Raw genomic sequence first — 18,638 nt, 5'->3', positions numbered from 1 at the left:
CTGACCAGGTAGTCACGGAGGGAATGGTCTTTGCGGAAGGCGGAGAGGGGTGGGGAGGGAAATATATCCCTGGTGGTGGGGTCTGTTTGGAGGTGGCGGAAATGTCGGCGGATGATTTGGTTTATGCGAAGGTTGGTAGGGTGGAAGGTGAGCACCAGGGGCATTCTGTCCTTGTTGCGGTTGGAGGGGTTGGGTCTGAGGGCGGAGGTGCGGGATGTGGACGAGATGCGTTGGAGGGCATCTTTAACCACGTGGGAAGGGAAATTGCGGTCTCTAAAGAAGGAGGCCATCTGGTGTGTTCTATGGTGGAACTGCTCCTCCTGGGAGCAGATACGGCGGAGGCGGAGGAATTGGGAATACGGGATTGCATTTTTGCAAGAGGTAGGGTGGGAAGAGGTGTAATCCAGGTAGCTGTGGGAGTCGGTGGGTTTGTAGAAAATGTCAGTGTCAAGTCGGTCGTCACTGATGGAGATGGAGAGGTCAAGGAAGGGGAGGGAGATGTCAGAGATGGTCCGGGTAAATTTAAGGTCAGGGTGGAATGTGTTGGTGAAGTTGATGAATTGCTCAACCTCCTCGCGGGAGCACGAGGTGGCACCAATGCAGTCATCAATGTAGCGGAGGAAGAGGTGGGGAGTGGTGCCGGTGTAATTACGGAAGATCAACTGCTCTACGTAACCAACAAAGAGACAGGCATAGCTGGGGCCCATACGTGTGCCCATGGCTACCCCTTTTGTCTGGAGGAAGTGGGAGGATTCAAAGGAGAAATTGTTAAGGGTGAGGACCTGTTCGGCCAAACGAATAAGAGTGTCGGTGGAGGGGTACTGTTGGGAACGTCTGGAGAGGAAAAAACGGAGGGCTTGGAGGCCCTGGTCATGGCGGATGGAGGTGTAGAGGGATTGGATATCCATGGTGAAGATGAGGCGTTGGGGGCCGGGGAAACGGAAGTCTTGGAGGAGGTGGAGGGCGTGGGTGGTGTCTCGAACGTATGTGGGGAGTTCCTGGACTAGGGGGGATAGGACAGTGTCGAGGTAGGTAGAGATGAGTTCAGTGGGGCAGGAGCATGCTGAGACATTGGGTCGGCCAGGGTGGTCAGGCTTGTGGATCTTGGGAAGGAGGTAGAACCGGGCAGTGCAGGGTTCCCGGACTATGAGGTTGGAAGCTGTGGGTGGGAGATCTCCTGAGGTGATGAGGTTCTGTATGGTCTGAGAGATGATGGTTTGGTGATGGGGGGTGGGGTCATGGTCAAGGGGGCGGTAGGAAGAGGTGTCCTCGAGTTGGCGTTTGGCTTCAGCGATGTAGAGGTCAGTGCGCCAGACTACCACTGCGCGCCCCCTTTGTCCGCTGGCTTGATGGTGAGGTCAGGATTGGAGCAGAGGGATTGGAGGGCTGCGTGTTGTGAGGATGAGAGGTTGGAGTGGATGAAGGGGGTCGACAGGTTGAGGCGGTTAATGTCCCGGCGGCAGTTGGAAATGAAGAGGTCGAGGGCAGGTAATAGGCCAGCGCGGTGTGTCCAGGTGGATGCAGTGTGTTGGAGGTGGGCGAAGGGGTCCTCGGAAGGTGGGCGTGAGTCCTGATTGTGAAAGTAAGCTCGGAGGCGGAGGCGACAGAAGAATTGTTCGATATCCCCACTCCCACCCTCCTCTAGCTTATCTCTCCACGCTTCAGGCTCTCTGCCTTTATTCCTGATGAAGGGCTTTTGTCCGAAACGTCGATTTTGCCTGTCCTCGGATGCTGCCTGAATTGCTGTGCTCTTCCAGCACCACTAATCCAGAATCTGGTTTCCAGCATCTGCAGTCATTGTTTTTACCTCGTTGATTTTAACCCTACTGTGAATCCTCTTGCAAGGATGCCTGCCTTGAAGAAGTTTTCCTCCTCTCTCTACAAGAATCTCAGGGAGTCTCTCTCCCACTGCAACTCCCAGGTCATTTCCTCAGCCCTGAAGCTCTTCATCCATGTCCTGAAACAAACTCGCTATCACAGCCACATTTGCTTCCTCAGTGCCTGTCTCCATAACCAACTCATCCCACACGGACTCCGGACCACCTTTAAACCAGCAGAGTTCGGACCCGAACAGGACAAACAGTACAGACTACAGATTCAAAAACACCAGCAACAGTTCTCCATCAAGATCCTCCGCTCCACGCTTGCAGCAATGCGCCGGTACCTAACCTCTCTATAGTCTGCCCTGCCTCAGCTGAGGGCCACACTCTCTCAGAATTGCAAAGGACCCACTCTGTACTACATCCTCAGGAGAATTCATACTCTCAACAAACAGTATTTCAATTCCATCTCAAACATCAAAAACTGTAAGTACAACAAACTTTTATCTACCCACCTCCATAACCAGCGCTCCTCAAACATTCCAGAAGATTCCCCTGGCCTCGGAAACACCATTAGCCATGCGGCTGATGCAGCTGCCACCCCCACGCTGATTGATGATGTCACTTCTGCCCCCATCATGGCCACTCCCACAGCCACTTCCGGCCCTCACATCATCACTGATGCCACACGCTCAGTGACTTCCGTCACCCCTACTGCTGTGTCTGCCACCACTTCCGACCCCACCAGCGCCACTCACCTGCATTCTGCTGACACGCCCCCCACAGACCCCACTGTCACTATCCCCACCCCCCCAAAACCCCGAGGGGAACACTACCCCTGCTCATGACTCTACCCCCATTCCCCCCACCATCACACCCACTCCAGGTACTGGCTCCGACCCCACTCCCAGCTCTACACCCACACCAGCTCCCAGCCCTGCCGAGTTTTCACCATCCCCCCAGACCTCCCCCTCACAGAGGACGAACGATCAGTCCTCAGCAAAGGACTCACCTTCGTCCCCCTCCGTCCACGCATCAATGAACTTAATGCACGCCGTGACATCGAACAATTCTTCCGTCGCCTCCGCCTCCGAGCTTACTTTCACAATCAGGACTCCCGCCCACCTTCCGAGGACCCCTTCGCCCACCTCCAACACACTGCATCCACCTGGACACCCCGCGCTGGCCTATTACCTGCCCTCGACCTCTTCATTTCCAACTGCCGCCGGGACATTAACCGCCTCAACCTGTCGACCCCCCTCCCCCACTCCAACCTCTCATCCTCACAACACGCAGCCCTCCAATCCCTCTGCTCCAATCCTGACCTCACCATCAAGCCAGCGGACAAAGGGGGCGCACAGTGGTAGTCTGGCGCACTGACCTCTACATCGCTGAAGCCAAACGCCAACTCGAGGACACCTCTTCCTACCGCCCCCTTGACCATGACCCCACCTCCCATCACCAAACCATCATCTCTCAGACCATACAGAACCTCATCACCTCAGGAGATCTCCTACCCACAGCTTCCAACCTCATAGTCCGGGAACCCCGCACTGACGATTCTACCTCCTTCCCAAGATCCACAAGCCTGACCACCCTGGCCGACCCATTGTCTCAGCATGCTCCTGCCCCACTGAACTCATCTCTACCTACCTCGACACTGTCCTATCCCCCCTAGTCCAGGAACTCCCCACATACGTTCGAGACACCACCCACGCCCTCCACCTCCTCCAAGACTTCCGTTTCCCCGGCCCCCAACGCCTCATCTTCACCATGGATATCCAATCCCTCTACACCTCCATCCGCCATGACCAGGGCCTCCAAGCCCTCCGTTTTTTCCTCTCCCGACGTCCCCAACAGTACCCCTCCACCGACACTCTCATTCGTTTGGCCGAACTGGTCCTCACCCTTAACAATTTCTCCTTTGAATCCTCCCACTTCCTCCAGACCAAAGGGGTAGCCATGGGCACACGTATGGGCCCCAGCTATGCCTGTCTCTTTGTTGGTTACGTAGAGCAGTTGATCTTCCGTAATTACACCGGCACCACTCCCCACCTCTTCCTCCGCTACATTGATGACTGCATTGGCGCCACCTCGTGCTCCCGCGAGGAGGTTGAGCAATTCATCAACTTCACCAACACATTCCACCCTGACCTTAAATTTACCCGGACCATCTCTGACACCTCCCTCCCCTTCCTCGACCTCTCCATCTCCATCAGTGACGACCGACTTGACACTGACATTTTCTACAAACCCACCGACTCCCACAGCTACCTGGATTACACCTCTTCCCACCCTACCTCTTGCAAAAATGCAATCCCGTATTCCCAATTCCTCCGCCTCCGCCGTATCTGCTCCCAGGAGGAGCAGTTCCACCATAGAACACACCAGATGGCCTCCTTCTTTAGAGACCGCAATTTCCCTTCCCACGTGGTTAAAGATGCCCTCCAATGCATCTCGTCCACATCCCGCACCTCCGCCCTCAGACCCAACCCCTCCAACCGCAACAAGGACAGAATGCCCCTGGTGCTCACCTTCCACCCTACCAACCTTCGCATAAACCAAATCATCCGCCGACATTTCCGCCACCTCCAAACAGACCCCACCACCAGGGATATATTTCCCTCCCCACCCCTCTCCGCCTTCCGCAAAGACCGTTCCCTCCGTGACTACCTGGTCAGGTCCACGCCCCCCTACGACCCACCCTCCCATCCTGGCACTTTCCCCTGCCACCGCAGGAACTGTAAAACCTGTGCCCACACCTCCTCCCTCACCTCTATCCAAGGCCCTAAAGGAGCCTTCCACATCCATCAAAGTTTTACCTGCACATCCACTCATATCATTTATTGTATCCGTTGCTCCCGATGCGGTCTCCTCTACATTGGGGAGACTGGACACCTCCTAGCAGAGCGCTTTAGGGAACATCTCCGAGACACTCGCACCAATCAACCAAATCGCCCCGTGGCTCAACATTTCAACTCCCCCTCCCACTCTGCCGAGGATATGGAGGTCCTGGGCCTCCTCCACCGCCACTCCCTCACCACCAGACGCAAGGAAGAAGAACGCCTTATCTTCCGCCTCGGAACACTTCAACCCCAGGGCATCAATGTGGATTTCAATAGTTTCCTCATTTCCCCTTCCCCCACCTCATCCTAGTTTCTAACCTCCAGCAACACGATCCCCTGACTTGTCCGGACTTGTCCGACCTGCCCAGCTCCTTTTCCACCTATCCACTCCACCCTCTCCTCCCTGACCTATCACCTTCATCTCCTTCCCCACTGATCTATTGTACTCTATTCCTGAAGAAGGGCCTGTGCCCGAAACGTCGAATCTCCTGTTCCCTGGATGCTGCCTGACCTGCTGTGCTGTTCCAGCAATAAAGTTTCAACTATTGTACTCTATGCTACTCTATCCCCACCCCCACCCTCCTCTAGGTTATCTCTCCACGCTTCAGGCTCTCTGCCTTTATTCCTGATGAAGGGCTTTTGCCCGAAACGTCGATTTTGCCTGTCCTCGGATGCTGCCTGAATTGCTGTGCTCTTCCAGCACCACTGATCCAGAATCTGGATTCCAGCATCTGCAGTCATTGTTTTTACCACCATGAAGCAATAGCACAATAGCACCTCCCCCACACCCTCCATGTGAAAAGCACCTAAAATCGTTTTTCAGGTGTACTTGTCCACTTTGTCTTCAAGTTTTCTCCTAATTCCCCAAGCTTGCTTAATAACTTCAGCTTCAGGTTTTAATATCTGACCTTTTCAGGAAGGATGGAGCAGCAACTCAAAGAAAAGAAGCTACAGAACCTGAAAATTATTCAAATTTACTTTACAACTTGACAAGACACAGCTCAATGATGTAATAAAGGCCCTTAGATTTGCCCTATTCTACTGAGGTGGAACAGGGAGTTGAAGTGGCAGAGGATAGTGAATCACTGGATAAATTTCAAGCCAATTCTGAGTATTGCCAGGTAGCTTCAGAGCAACTGAGACTTGGTGACCAGAACGAAGGAAACCTCTGTTCCATCTTACAGTATGTCTATGATAAATGATATTATCCCCATGGGGTAACTGTAAACCAAAATGTGTCGAGCCACAGGAGATGCATGAGATCCTAAATGACTATTTCTCATCAGTATTTACCATGGAGAAAGACATAGAAACTGGGGACTTGGAGATGTAAATATTGATGTCTTGAAAAGAATCCACATTACAGAAGAGGTGGTGCTGGATGTTGGCATGGACTGGTTGGACCAAAGGGTTTATTTCCATGCTGTATGTCTCTATGACTAAGTGTATCCCAGAACATTGTGGAAAGCCGAGGAAGAAATTGGGAGACCCCTGGCGCAGCTTTTGTATCATCAACAGCCATGGGTGAGGTGCCAGAAGACTGGAGGGTGGCTAAAGTTGTGCCATTATTTTAGAAAGGCTACAAGGAAAAGCCAGGGAACTATAGACTGTTAAACCTGATGTCAGCGGTGGGTAAGTTATTGGGGGAAGATTCTGAGAGCCAGGATTTATGTGCGTTTGGAAAAGCAGGGGCTGATTAGAGATAGTTAGCATGGCGTTGTCCATGTCTCTCAAACTTGATTGGTTTTTTTTTTTGAAGTGGTAACCAAGATTAGTGAAGGCAGATGTCGTCTTTGTGGATTTTAACAAGCCATCAAAAAGGTTCAGCATGGTAGATTGGTTAGTAAAGTCAGATTGCATGGGATCCAGTGAAGATTACCCAATTGGATATGAAATTGGCTTGAAAGTCAGAAGACACAGGGTGGTGGTAGAGGGTTGTTATTTGGACTGGAGGCCTGTGACCAGTGGTGTGCCACAAGGATTGATGCTGTGTCCACTATTGTTCGTCATTTGTATAAACCACTTGGATTAGAGTATAGGAGGCATGATTAGTAAGTTTGCAGATGACACTGACATAGATGGTATAGTGAATAGTGAAGAAGGTTATCTAAGATTACAACAGAATCTTAATCAACTGGGCCAGTGGGCTGAGGAATGGCAGATGAAGTTTCAGATGGATAAATGTGAGAATGTTGCATTTTGCTAAGAGAAACCAAGGCATGCCTTACATGGTTAATAGTAGGACCCTGGGGAGTGTTGTGGAACAGAGACACCCAGGGGTGCAGGTACATAGTCCCTTGAAAGTGGCATCACAGGTGCCTTCATCAATCAGAGTACTGAGTACAGGAGTTGGGATGTTATGTGGCTGGCATCGGTAAGGCTACTTTGAGTACTGCATGTAATTCTGGTCGGCCTGCAATAGGAAGGATTTTAGTAAACTGGAAAGGGTGCAAAATAGATTTGCAAGGGTTTTACCAAGACTGGAGGGTTGGAGTTGTGAGGAGAGGCTGGGTAGACTGGAACTTTTTTTCCCTGGACTGTGGGAGGCTGAGGAATGACCTTATAGAGGTTTGTAAAATCATGAGTAGTATAGATAGGGTGAATAGCCAGCATCTTTCCCCAGGGTAGGGGAGTCTAAAACTGGAGGGCACAGGTTTAGAGTGAGAGGGGACCTCGGGCAACGTGAGGGTGGTACGTTTTGGAACGAGCTGCCGGAGGAAGTGGTAGAGACGCAACATTTAAGAGACATTTGGGCAGGTACTTGGATAGGAAAGGTTTAAAAAAATAAGGGCCAAACGCAGGCAAGTTTTCAGTTTGGGAAACTATTTCAGTTTGGGAAACCTGGTCGCCATGGATGAGTTGGGCCAAAGGGTCTGTTTTCCAGGCTGTATTACTCTAAGCAAAAACAGAAATTATTGGAGAAACTCAGCAGGTCTGGCACCGTCTGTGGAGAGAAAGCAGAATTAACATTTTGGGTCCAGTGACCCTTCTTCCGAACTAGTTCTCCACATGCATGCACACATCCCAGTCCTGGGGCTACATATACATTGGTTAGGATCAAAGTTAGGCCCTTTAGCCTTTCAAATTTGCTGCACCATTTAATAAGGTCATAGTTAATCTGTTTGTGTTCTGAATTTCATATTCCCATCTATCACCAAAACCTTTGACTCCCTTATTTAACAAGAACCTTTGTAGCCCCACCATCAAAATATCCTTTGGCTCCATTTCTGAGGGAGAGTGTTCCAAAGTGGCACAACTCTGAGAGAAAAAAGAATTCCTCTCCTTGTCTTAAAAGGGTAATCTCTAATTTTGAAATTTTCTTAAATCTGGACTCGTCCATAAAGGTCCATCATCCTTCTCCTATCCACTTTATCCAGGTCCTTCAGGATCTTATAAGTTCAAACAAATTTCTCTCACCCTTCTAAACTCTCGTGAAAAGCATGCCGGTCAGATCCAATTTTTCCACATAAGACAAACCAATCACTGCAGGTATCAATCTAGTAAACCTCCTGGAGCTGCCTGCAATGCATTTACATCCTTCCTGGGATAAGGGCACGAAAACTGCTCACAATATTAGAGATGGTCTCACCTATTTTGATTCATTTGACTCATGCACTAGAACATCTAGAATTCTCTGAACATTGGTATTCTGCAGTCATTCACCTTTTTAATTCCTGTCAAAGTGAGCAACTGCACATTTTCCCACATTATACGTGTGTCAAACTTTGCCCACTCACTTAACCAGCCTTATATCAGTCTGCATCCTTGTTATTTCATATTAACAGCTTACCTAACCTTATGTCACATGCAGATTTAACCACTGTGCTTTTGATTCCCTTATCTCAGTCATGTAAAATTTAAAACATTAGAAGTTCTGCATAGGTCCCCACTCGTCACATTCCGCCAGTCTGAATGAAGACATATTTTGCGTATGTCTGTTTTCTACCAGCCAGCCAATCTTCCATCATGCTAGTATGTTGTTCCCTACACCATGAGCTCCTAATTTGAGTACTAATCTTTTCTGCAGAATCTTCTCAAATGATTTCTGCAAATCTAAGTATAGGAAGTCAGTAGGCTCACATTATCCACATTCTTTTAAAAGAATTTCAATAAATTGGTTAAACACAATTTAATTGCCCAAAATATCCTTTTCCTGTGAACTTTTTAAGTTGTACCTCTGCTCATTCTGAAGTTGTTCTGATCTCCCCTCTTATATCACATCTGAATGACTGAACTCTCATTGATAGCATTGCCCTCTGTATAGATTGTTTCAAAGGTGTTCTGCATTGATTAAAGAGGATTCCCCATGATATGGATAACTATTAAAAGTGTTGATGTTCCCAGTATTACATCTACAAATAGAAGTTTCTAATCTTTAATCTCATGAAAGAATGCAGAAAAAGAAAAATATTTTTTTTGTGTTAAAACAAGTTGATTGTATTGTTTTTAATTGTTTTTATTGTAGGTTTTGATCTTTCTCCACCCTAGTGCAATCTGTTTCTTGTTTGAAGATTATTTAATAGTTGCATGAGTTCAGAATGCCTGATCCTCCCATGTTTAAAATGACAAACTTTGGATGAGTCAAATTTCATTACACCAAGTAGAGTTTGGCTCAATTGGAAGGGCCTTTACCTCTGAGACAGATGATTCATGTCCCACGATGGGACCTCAGTGCATAATCTAGTCTGACACTTCAGTGTACTACTGAGGGAGGGGTGCTTCATTGCAGCTGTAAACCTTTGATGAGTTGCTAGGCTGACATCCTCTTGCTGAGGTGGTTATTTCAGATTTCACCTTTGCTAGGCAAGTTGATAAACATCGAATTCACTGGGTGCCAATGCATAGCCTTCAGTCAGCATCTCAAATAACAGTTTGGACATTCGTTCATCTCACTGTTGTGGAATAGAAGGACTGTGGCTTTAAAAAAGAAATTCTTTGATGTAAAGGATCTGTTCTATTACCCATCCTAGTTGTTCCGCGAAGTTGGCAGTGGGTTGTGTACACCTTTGAGCTGTCTGAAGGCTTGTTAATCCACTTCAAAGGGCAGTTTTTTTTTAAAAAAAGCTCATTCACGGATGAGGGCATTGCTGGCTGGCCCTTTCCTAATTACCCAATTGAGAGTCAAACACATTGCTGTGGGTTCGGAGTCGCATGTAGCCAGAATGAGTAAGGATGACAGTTCCCTTCCCTAAAGGTTTGTGAACCAGATTAGTTTTCCGACACTCGACAATGAATTCATGGTCATTATTAGACCGTTAATTCCAGATTTTTATTGAATTCAAATTATACCGTCTGCCGTGCCAGGATTCAGGCTCAGGTCCTCAGAACATTATCTGGGTCCCTCGAATGACATTACAGCGATAATATGTCCACTTGGTCATTGCCTCCCCTAGCTGAGAGTCACCTATGTTGGATGTTCATGAACCACTGGATTTTCCCAACAATCTGACAGCCTGAGTGTAATTTGACTGAAATCCACTTCAAGATTTTTCTAGATGTTTTTTCGAACTGAATTTAAATGCTCAAACTGCATGGCGGGGTTTAGGTTTCTGTTCTCTGGATTACTAGCACACACCTCCCAATTACTTGTCCAGTAGCGTAATCTCTCGGTGCTGTCATTTGTATGTATCAGTGAGCTCCAAAATCAAATTGGCTTTGAGGTTTTCCAATCTTGACATATGGAATTGTACAAGTTCAAGTATTTCTTTCTTTCAACTATTATTTCAGTGGTGAAGTAACGGATCTGTAACATTGCTGCTTCCATTCTGCACGCATCGATTAGAATTCAATCTGGCTGCAGTACATAGCTGAGAGTTACGAGAGTAACTAGGCAATGTTCAAACACCAGAGTCCTAACAGTGCTGAGTGCTATCATTTTGGTTCATCACAAGTAGTAGATCTCGCTGTGATTCATAGGTTTTAAATGTTTTAATGCTGAGCCCTGTACAGTAGGAGATCCCAAAGCTGGTCTCTAGCTTATCTGAGCTGAGGTATTGCAATTTACTTCTGTATCTCTGGAGTCAGCATAAAAAATAGTGACTTGAAATACAGGATTGGATTTGCATTTTGCGTCCTTGATAATTTGCTCAGGTTCTCTGCCTGATGAAGAATGATTAGTTGAATAAGATGCTGTGGGCAGCTGGCACCAAGCAACTCCTACCCCAGCTCTGGCTACTGCCTCTGGTCGACAGTCTGTGATGGGTTTCTAATCCTTAACAACATCACCTCGTCACCGTCTTTCAATTGCTGCTGCTAACATTGATGTATAAACATTGGGTCAGGATATAGGGAACTTGTTGGAAATACTGGGGTTAAGTAGCTTGTTAGCTATCCATGGCGAGGCTTGTACATAAAACTCAGTCAGTCGGACGGTGCTTTACCCTCAGAAGATGTCAATTGAGTAAAAAGTCGAATGGGTTTTCCTTTCATGTAGAAAATGCGTGCACCTTATGTGCATGAGGTACTTACAACATGTGCCCCTAGTGGACACATGAAAGCAACACCGACCCAATTAACAAAGCAAAGAGGGGCACCACAAGAGATATGTGATCAGAGTAGTCTGAAGTGGTTCAACGTTGGCCCACCTGACTTCCTCTGACCTCCAACATATTATAGTCCCTTGGTCCACTTTATCCTTCCTGGTGAACTTAGGATACAGGTTGTACCCATCAAATGCTGCTTGTCTCTTGATGCAAAAAAGTATTGCACTCATCCCTCCTAACACCTTGATTCATCCCTCATTTCTAGGACAAACATAATTGCAAACCAATCATTTTTATTAATTGGATAGGGAGTGACATGATGTTTTGTTCACCGCCTCTAATATTGTTCTATTTGTCTAAAGTCATTGTAGGACTAGATAGTCTGATGCGAGGCAAAGTTTCAAAGTTTCTCTACAGACAGCTTATATCAAATAGTATTGTGCAATATGGTAAAGACTGACTAAAAATGGCTGCTGCTTCCAGCAAATCTTATATGTACTGTTTGTGTTACAGCCCGCTCAACTGAGGAGGAAGATGATGATATCAAAGTGTCCGCTTTCAGCTTTGACCTGAAAGAGCTGCTTCCCAGTGTGAAGGTGTGGTCTGATTGGATGTTGGGTCACCCAGATGAGTGGAACCCGCCACCCAAGTCCCTCATCCTGCCAAAAGAGTATGTTATTTAAAACTCTGCTTAAACTACAACAAAAAGTTCTTTCTGTTTCTCTTCCTTAATTCTTTTCCTCTCTACTGTTTTTGGTTTGGCACTAAGCTTCAGGGTAGAGATCATGAAGTGATTATTTGATTTGATAAGCAAATCAATTTTGAATTAAATTTGAGGTCCTCAGTTTTCTGCAACATTTTGACACTTCTGTAACTCCTTATTTTTCACTTTGTAGGTACTGATCTGTGTAAGTCTGAATGTAACCAGCTGTAATTCTGGTCAGTTGGTACTCAAAAATCTACCCCTTTTCACAGAATGGCTGAAAGCTAAAATGACTCTGCTACTTAAATGTTCTATCATTTCATCCATCTATTTCCACCTCCACAAATCCCACTTCTTTCACTCTGCTGCTGTATCCCTTGGTTCTTTCTTTGTTATAATCTCTATTTGACTAAACCAGTCGCCCTTCTTGCACCCTCTAAAAATGTGAAGTTATTCAAAATTCTGCTGAACCTTTCACACCCAGTCCTATTCCCCCATCACCCCTGTGCTCACTGAACCTTTCACACCCAGTCCTATCCCCCATCACCCCTGTGCTCACTTAACTACATTAGCTCCTGGTTCAACAATGCTTCAGTTCTGAAATTCATGTGTTTGTTTTCAAATACCTTTATGGCCTCACCCTTACCACGTCTGAAATCTAAACAGTCCACAATCCTCCAAAATATCTGTGTTCCTCCAAGGTACTGCCCTCTTTAGGTTTTCTTGATTTTAATTGCCTGTTCATCAGTGGCGAGGCCTTCAGTTCCCCAGGCTCCAAGCCCAGGAATTCCCCCTCTCACTCTCTTCACACCCCTCTCTCTTCCCTTTTGGCATGCTCCTTAAAATGTTATCTCTTAAAATCTTTGACCAATCATTTGGCCAGTTGTCTTAATGCCCATCTTATGTGGCTTGGTGTTATATTTGGATTGATGTTCCTGTGAAGCAGTTTGTGGTATTTGTCTATGTCAAGGATGTAATGTAAATACAAGGCCTTATTGTAGTCAGTGTGTCAATTCTGGCATTGCTTTTATCACTTATTGGGTATTATTGTGGAAAGCTGTTCCTTATTGACGTAATCGTTCTTGTGTGAATGGAGAGATAGGGAATGATGGTCATGTAATGTCCATTTGCCCAATCCATAAACAGGTAGGGGCGGGGCATTTTCTGAATACTGAGAATCCATTCCACACTGGCCATTCGGCAAATTATTATAATCTACATCTGCACAGTCATATTTCGCAACTTTACCTCCTGTTTCTTCTCATGGGGCCAGTGAATGTTCCCTCAGTCCCCTGTCCCATCAGGCCATGTTCATGTATGAAGCAGAGCATGAATATTACCATGGCTGTTCAACTGTAGAAAGCATCGCAGCTGAGTCCTTATGTACCATTCACAAGTGCAGATCCAGCAATTCACTCCTCAATGTTTATTGATCAAGAGAAAAGCACTCATTAATTCCTCCCCCATGCATCTATAGTCCACAGAGATGTGTCTGCTGTTCAATTTATCTTCCTCCACTACTGTTTTACCTATCAGTACAGTTTATTACCCTGGTGAGCTGAGCTAATTACTGGATAAACTCACTTCCCCTAAACTCACTGGCATTATGGGTCACCCTGCAGCACACGGACTGCTGCGGTTCAAGAAGGCAGCTCATTACCACCTCAGGGGACAACTAGGGATGGGCAGTGAATGCTTGCCCAGTTAGCGGTGTCCATAACCCATAAGTCAATTAAAAAAACTAAGGTCTTGTTAAAAGAAAGTCAATGTTACCCAGAGATTTTCCATGTGGTTCTTTGTCTGATGGATTGAGCACTTGTAGGCTAAATGAGTTGTTGACTTGAAAATGGCCACAACTAGCAGCCTCTCAATAATAGTCTCCCTCTCGAAGTCCCAGCTCATGTTCAAAGCTTTGCAATCTTTCTTCCATATTCCAAATACCACTGCTCACCTTCAAAGATTTTGTTAAAGCCTGCCACCTTTGATCAATTCAGTGCTGCAATTTCTCCCTCTTTTGTAAGGAAAGCACTTGGTCTTGTTTTCCAGTGTATTTGTGAGATGCTGTTGACATTGTCTTTTGATAATTTAATTCCCTTATATTGTTTAACTCCACTAAACCTGTTTCCTTGGTTATATCTTTGCTATCCATGTGATTAAATATATTTGAATTAAATCTGCAAATAGACAGAAGGCAAAATGAATGATTAGTAAATTTAGAAAGATATCTTTGTTTGTTGGCAGTGCACATGTTTGTATGGAACATTCACTAAATTTAAAATTTTCTTGGAACTCCGTGCAGGTTTTATCTGTTGCACTCGCTCCATTGAGATAGCACTGATGTACAGCCAAGAAATGCAGATAAATGGCACACAAATCGATGTGAGATTTCAAGAAATATTCCCCACAGACTTTGCCGAAGTGTTGCCCAGATTTCTATTGTTCCTATTTGTGAAGGTGTTTATGAACTCACTGGACCCGTAGTTGACCAGCTGATGTCTTAATAGGCTATCCACTGTCATTAATCCATTGGTCTCATACTAGGTTTTATTTCTCTGCATAGCTATTGCACCTGCACTGCAGGAAACCACTGGGAGGGAGCAGGTGATAAATCATTCAGGAGATTATTTCAAATGTAACCATTCACTGAAATTCAAACCTGCCTTCTTGTTCCCGTTAATCTTTACACTCTGCCAGATTTCATCCTTGGAGGTGAGATTATTCAGCTTTTATTGATCTTGGTTGCACACAGCTACGTGGGCACATGTGCAGAGGCAGACCATATGTGCACCTAAATTCTCTTAAACTTATTAATAAACTCGCCTGCTTTTCTTTCAAGAAATGATCATTGGTGTAGTTCTGGTAAACTAAGTGTTGATAAAGCCGTTGAGCACACTGCTGTCCATGATGCAAGTTTTGAAGTTTGCCCTGATGACTGGGCTGAGTTTGAAGCTGCAGCGGCTGAGAGTCTCAGCCCTTCGTTCACTCCTGCACAGCTGTATGACACTGTTTTGGCCTGAAGCTGGGATAGGAAAATAGAAAATGGGCCAAGCTAGAAAGTCTTCTTTGTTTTGTAGTTGGCAGCCTGCCCATGACTGAGGTTACATAATGGGAATCATTGTGGTACTCTTGAGATTGCTGGACTATTACAGGATCTGGGTCACACCGAGAGCTGTGTGGCTACAGCAGTGTCACATGACTGCTGTATGTCAGTGTCAAGTCCCCCCCTCTCCCCCCCCCCCCCCCCCTCTCCTTTCCTTATTTTCCCTTTGCCTTGCAGCTATAGAATGGTGTTTCTTGGCAGCCGCCTATGGATTGTATGTGACTTAACTCGTGTAATGGCTTTGGCTCGTAAGGATCTAGAGTCAACAGAGGGGCACAGGGAGGAGGCGAGCAAAGCCTGGAGCGTCTCATGGGCAAGCAAGTTGAGAGGCTGGAATATTAGACTAGAGCCATATCACATCCGTCTGTTGTCTGCCCAGCCAGCTTTGGATAAACTATCTAAGACCAGTGCAATACATCATTTCTTTTTTTCCCTCTTTTTTTTCTTTTTACTTTGGGGTCATGTAAAGTTCTGTGTTTGTGCTTTTAACCCTGTAAACACTTTTCTTAAAGCAGCTGGCAGCCAAATGCATTTCTGGTTCCCATTACATCATAGTTTAGAATAATAAAAATAACTCCTTTCAGAAACTGAAGTTTTTTGGAATTTTTTTCCTTTCACAAAAATTCTATTTTAAAAAGAATGCTGTGAAGTAAATTCAATGTAGTTAGGGATGTGTTGTCCTTACGATACTGGCTTTAGGTTCCTCATAACGTGGGCTGTATGACAGAAAAGGTTATTAACAGAGATTAAGGGAGTGATAGTTTAAGAAGAACGAACTTGTATTTATATAAAACCTTTGCTGGCCTTAGGGCATTCTAAAACAGCTGATGCTAGTTTTGATGTCTGCTCAGTGTTGTAACATAAGGAAACAGAACAATCAATTTGCACACAGCAAGGTCCCACATACAGCAATAAGATGAAATACCAAATAGTTGCTTTGTGTTTTGACAAGGGATTAAAGTTTGTCCAGGACATCAGGTACGTGCCACTGCTGTTTGATGTAGGTCAATAATTAGAGGGTTATCTTTTTACAGCAGAGCAGGTCGACTGCTTACAGCCCAAGTTAAAATGAAATGGCAACTCTGAGAGTGCAACGTTGCCTCCGGAGCTATTCAGAGAAAGCGTCACTGGACTTGAAGCATTGACTGTGTTTTCTCTCCATAGATGCTACCAGACTTGCTGAGTTTCTTCAGCACTTTCTGCTTTTTTGTTTGAGGTTCCCTCTGGGAGTTTTATTAATTTATGGAATGCAAGTGTCACCAGCAAAATCAACATTTATGGCCCATCCCTAATTACACTTGACAAACTGATTGAGGGTTATGTTCTTCAACAATTGTGCTTCATATGCAAATATGCCGACAGCCCAGTTACGAAAGGAATCCTAGGGTTCCGACCCTGTGACATTGAAGGAATGGCAATATAGTTCCAGGTGAGTGGCTTCAAGGGGAACTTGAGATGTTCAAGATTTTGGATGAGATGCTAATTAAATGTACTACCTGAATTTTTTTTTCAGATTTTATTTAGATTTCCTACAGTGTGGAAACAGACCCTTCAGCTCCACTTGTCCACACTGACCCTCCAAAGAGTAACCCACCCGAACCCATTAACTAATGCACCTAACTCTATGGGCAATTTAGCATGGGCAATCCACCCTAACCTGCACATCTTTGGGCTGTGGGAGGAAACCGGAGCACCTGGAGGAAACCCATGCAGATACAAGGAAAATGTGTAAACTCCACACAGACAGTTGCCCGAGGCTGGAATCGAACCCGGGTCTCTGACGCTGTGAGGCAGCAGTGCTAACCACTGAGCCACCGTGCGGATATGTTGGAGTTTCACAGATGTTGGGGAGTAACTGACTCACTTTAGGATTCTGTGTGGTTATAAATTAGGAATGCAAGCTGTGCAGTGATGAACAAACATACCTATTTCTCACCTTAAGATGGAGTGAGTGTCATTGAAGCAGCTGAAGCAGTGGTTAGGCCAAGGACACACCCCGTGGAAACACTAGAAGCCATGTCATTGGCTGAGATATTGAGGTTGTTTCATTCAATTATCTTTATTTGTGTTTTTGATTTAAGTCAGTGGAGAGATTTTCCACCATGATTCCCATTAATTTCAGTTTTACTAGAAGCCTCACTTAATCAAATATTACTTTGATGTCGAAGATTGTCACTCTCACCTGGACTGTCCATTTGGGTAATGGGGTTAAGTTTCTGCTGTGGAGTATGAACTAGCAACTTGACTCCAAGGTGAGAGTAATACACCTAACTTAGGTTTGGATTAGCAATTTAACAACAATTGCTGCTGAAGTAAATCCACTTGGATTGCTCCTGCACACCATTTAGGCTAGTTATATCGTGATGAGGGTGAATTGTGTGTCAGCTTTCCCAATTGTTTGGGAATAGTGGGTAGAACTCAACTGGGCAAAACTGGATTTGCTTCAGCTAACTCTGTTTGAAGTATTGGGTTTGTAGAGAGACAGTGTGATTATCCGATAACTGGTGTTGCAACTTAATCAGAAAAAGTACACTGAAAGTTCTGCCCTACTATTCCACGCCATCACAAAATGTATAAACAAAAACAGAAGTTGCTGGAAAAGCTCAGCAGGTCTGGCAGCATCTGTGAAGAGTTAACATTTCAGATCAGTGATCCTTCCTCAGAAGTCAAGTGGGTCTCCGTAGTCCACCATGCTCGTAATGTCTTCATGGAATTCCAGTAAATTACTTAAACATGACTGGCCTTTCATGAACACATGCTGTGTCTACCCAATGGGACAATTTCTATCTAAATATCTTGTTATCTCTTAACGATAGATTCAGATATTTTTCCCAGAAGTTAAGCTAACCAGCCTATAATTCCCCATCTTTTGCCTACCTTTTTTTTTGAACAGTGGCATCACATTTGCTGTTTTCTAATCTGCTGGAACTGCCCCAGAGTCCAGCGAATTTTGAAAAATAACCATGGCAGTCGACAGTGCTTTTCAGCAGCACTTACTTAGTAATGACCTGAACACCGATGCTTGGTTTAGATTCCACCATGGCCATTTAGCTCCTGACCTTGATACAGTCTTGGTCCAAACATTGATAAAACAATGCTGAATTCCCAAGGTAGGATGAGAGTTCTTGACCTTGACATTGATGAAGCATTGACACAATGTGGCATCCAGGAGTTCGAATGAAACTGGACTCAATGGGAACCAGTAGGCAAACGTTCTCCTGGGTTGAGTGTACCCAGCACAGAGGAAGGTGGTTGTTGGAGGTCAATCATATTCCTAGGACATCACCAGGCTTAGGCCCAAGCAATTTTGCCTGCATCATTGTTGACCTTCCCTCTTTCATAAGGTTAAAAATTGAGATGCTTGATGATCAGACAGTGTTAGCACCGTTCAAACTCTTCAGATACTGAAGCAGTCCACGTTCATATGCAGTAGGACCTTTAACACAATCAGGTTTGGCTGAAAAATGGCAAGTAACATGCATGCTATGTAAGTGCCAGGCAATGATCATCTTCAACCAAGAGAAAATCTAATCATCACATTTTGACTTTGTGGTGTTGCCATTGCTGAATCCCTCACTATCAACATCTTGGTTTCCATTGACCAAAAACTGAACTGGAACAGCCACATTTATACTGTGGCGAGAAGAGCGGATCAGATGGTGGGAATTCTGTGGCACGTAACTCGTT

At 45.6% G+C, this 18,638-nt stretch overlaps 1 protein-coding gene across 1 annotated transcript in view; it reads left to right on the top strand.

Moving 5' to 3' along the window:
* Positions 1 to 18,638, top strand: part of smg6 (SMG6 nonsense mediated mRNA decay factor) — a 488,459-nt gene that overhangs the window by 187,171 nt on the left and 282,650 nt on the right. The window contains exon 11 of the mRNA XM_087977135.1: positions 11,662 to 11,818. Coding sequence (XP_087833261.1) covers positions 11,662 to 11,818 — 157 coding nt within the window. The remainder of the gene's footprint in view (positions 1 to 11,661; positions 11,819 to 18,638) is intronic.

The sequence above is a fragment of the Chiloscyllium plagiosum genome, unplaced genomic scaffold, assembly GCF_037043375.1.
Source record: "Chiloscyllium plagiosum isolate Xiang-an unplaced genomic scaffold, Cpla_swu_hap1 HiC_scaffold_31, whole genome shotgun sequence".
NCBI classification, from domain to species: Eukaryota; Metazoa; Chordata; class Chondrichthyes; order Orectolobiformes; family Hemiscylliidae; genus Chiloscyllium; species Chiloscyllium plagiosum.
The sequence above is the reverse complement of the archived record's forward strand: the minus strand, read 5'-3'. Positions and strand labels throughout refer to the sequence as shown.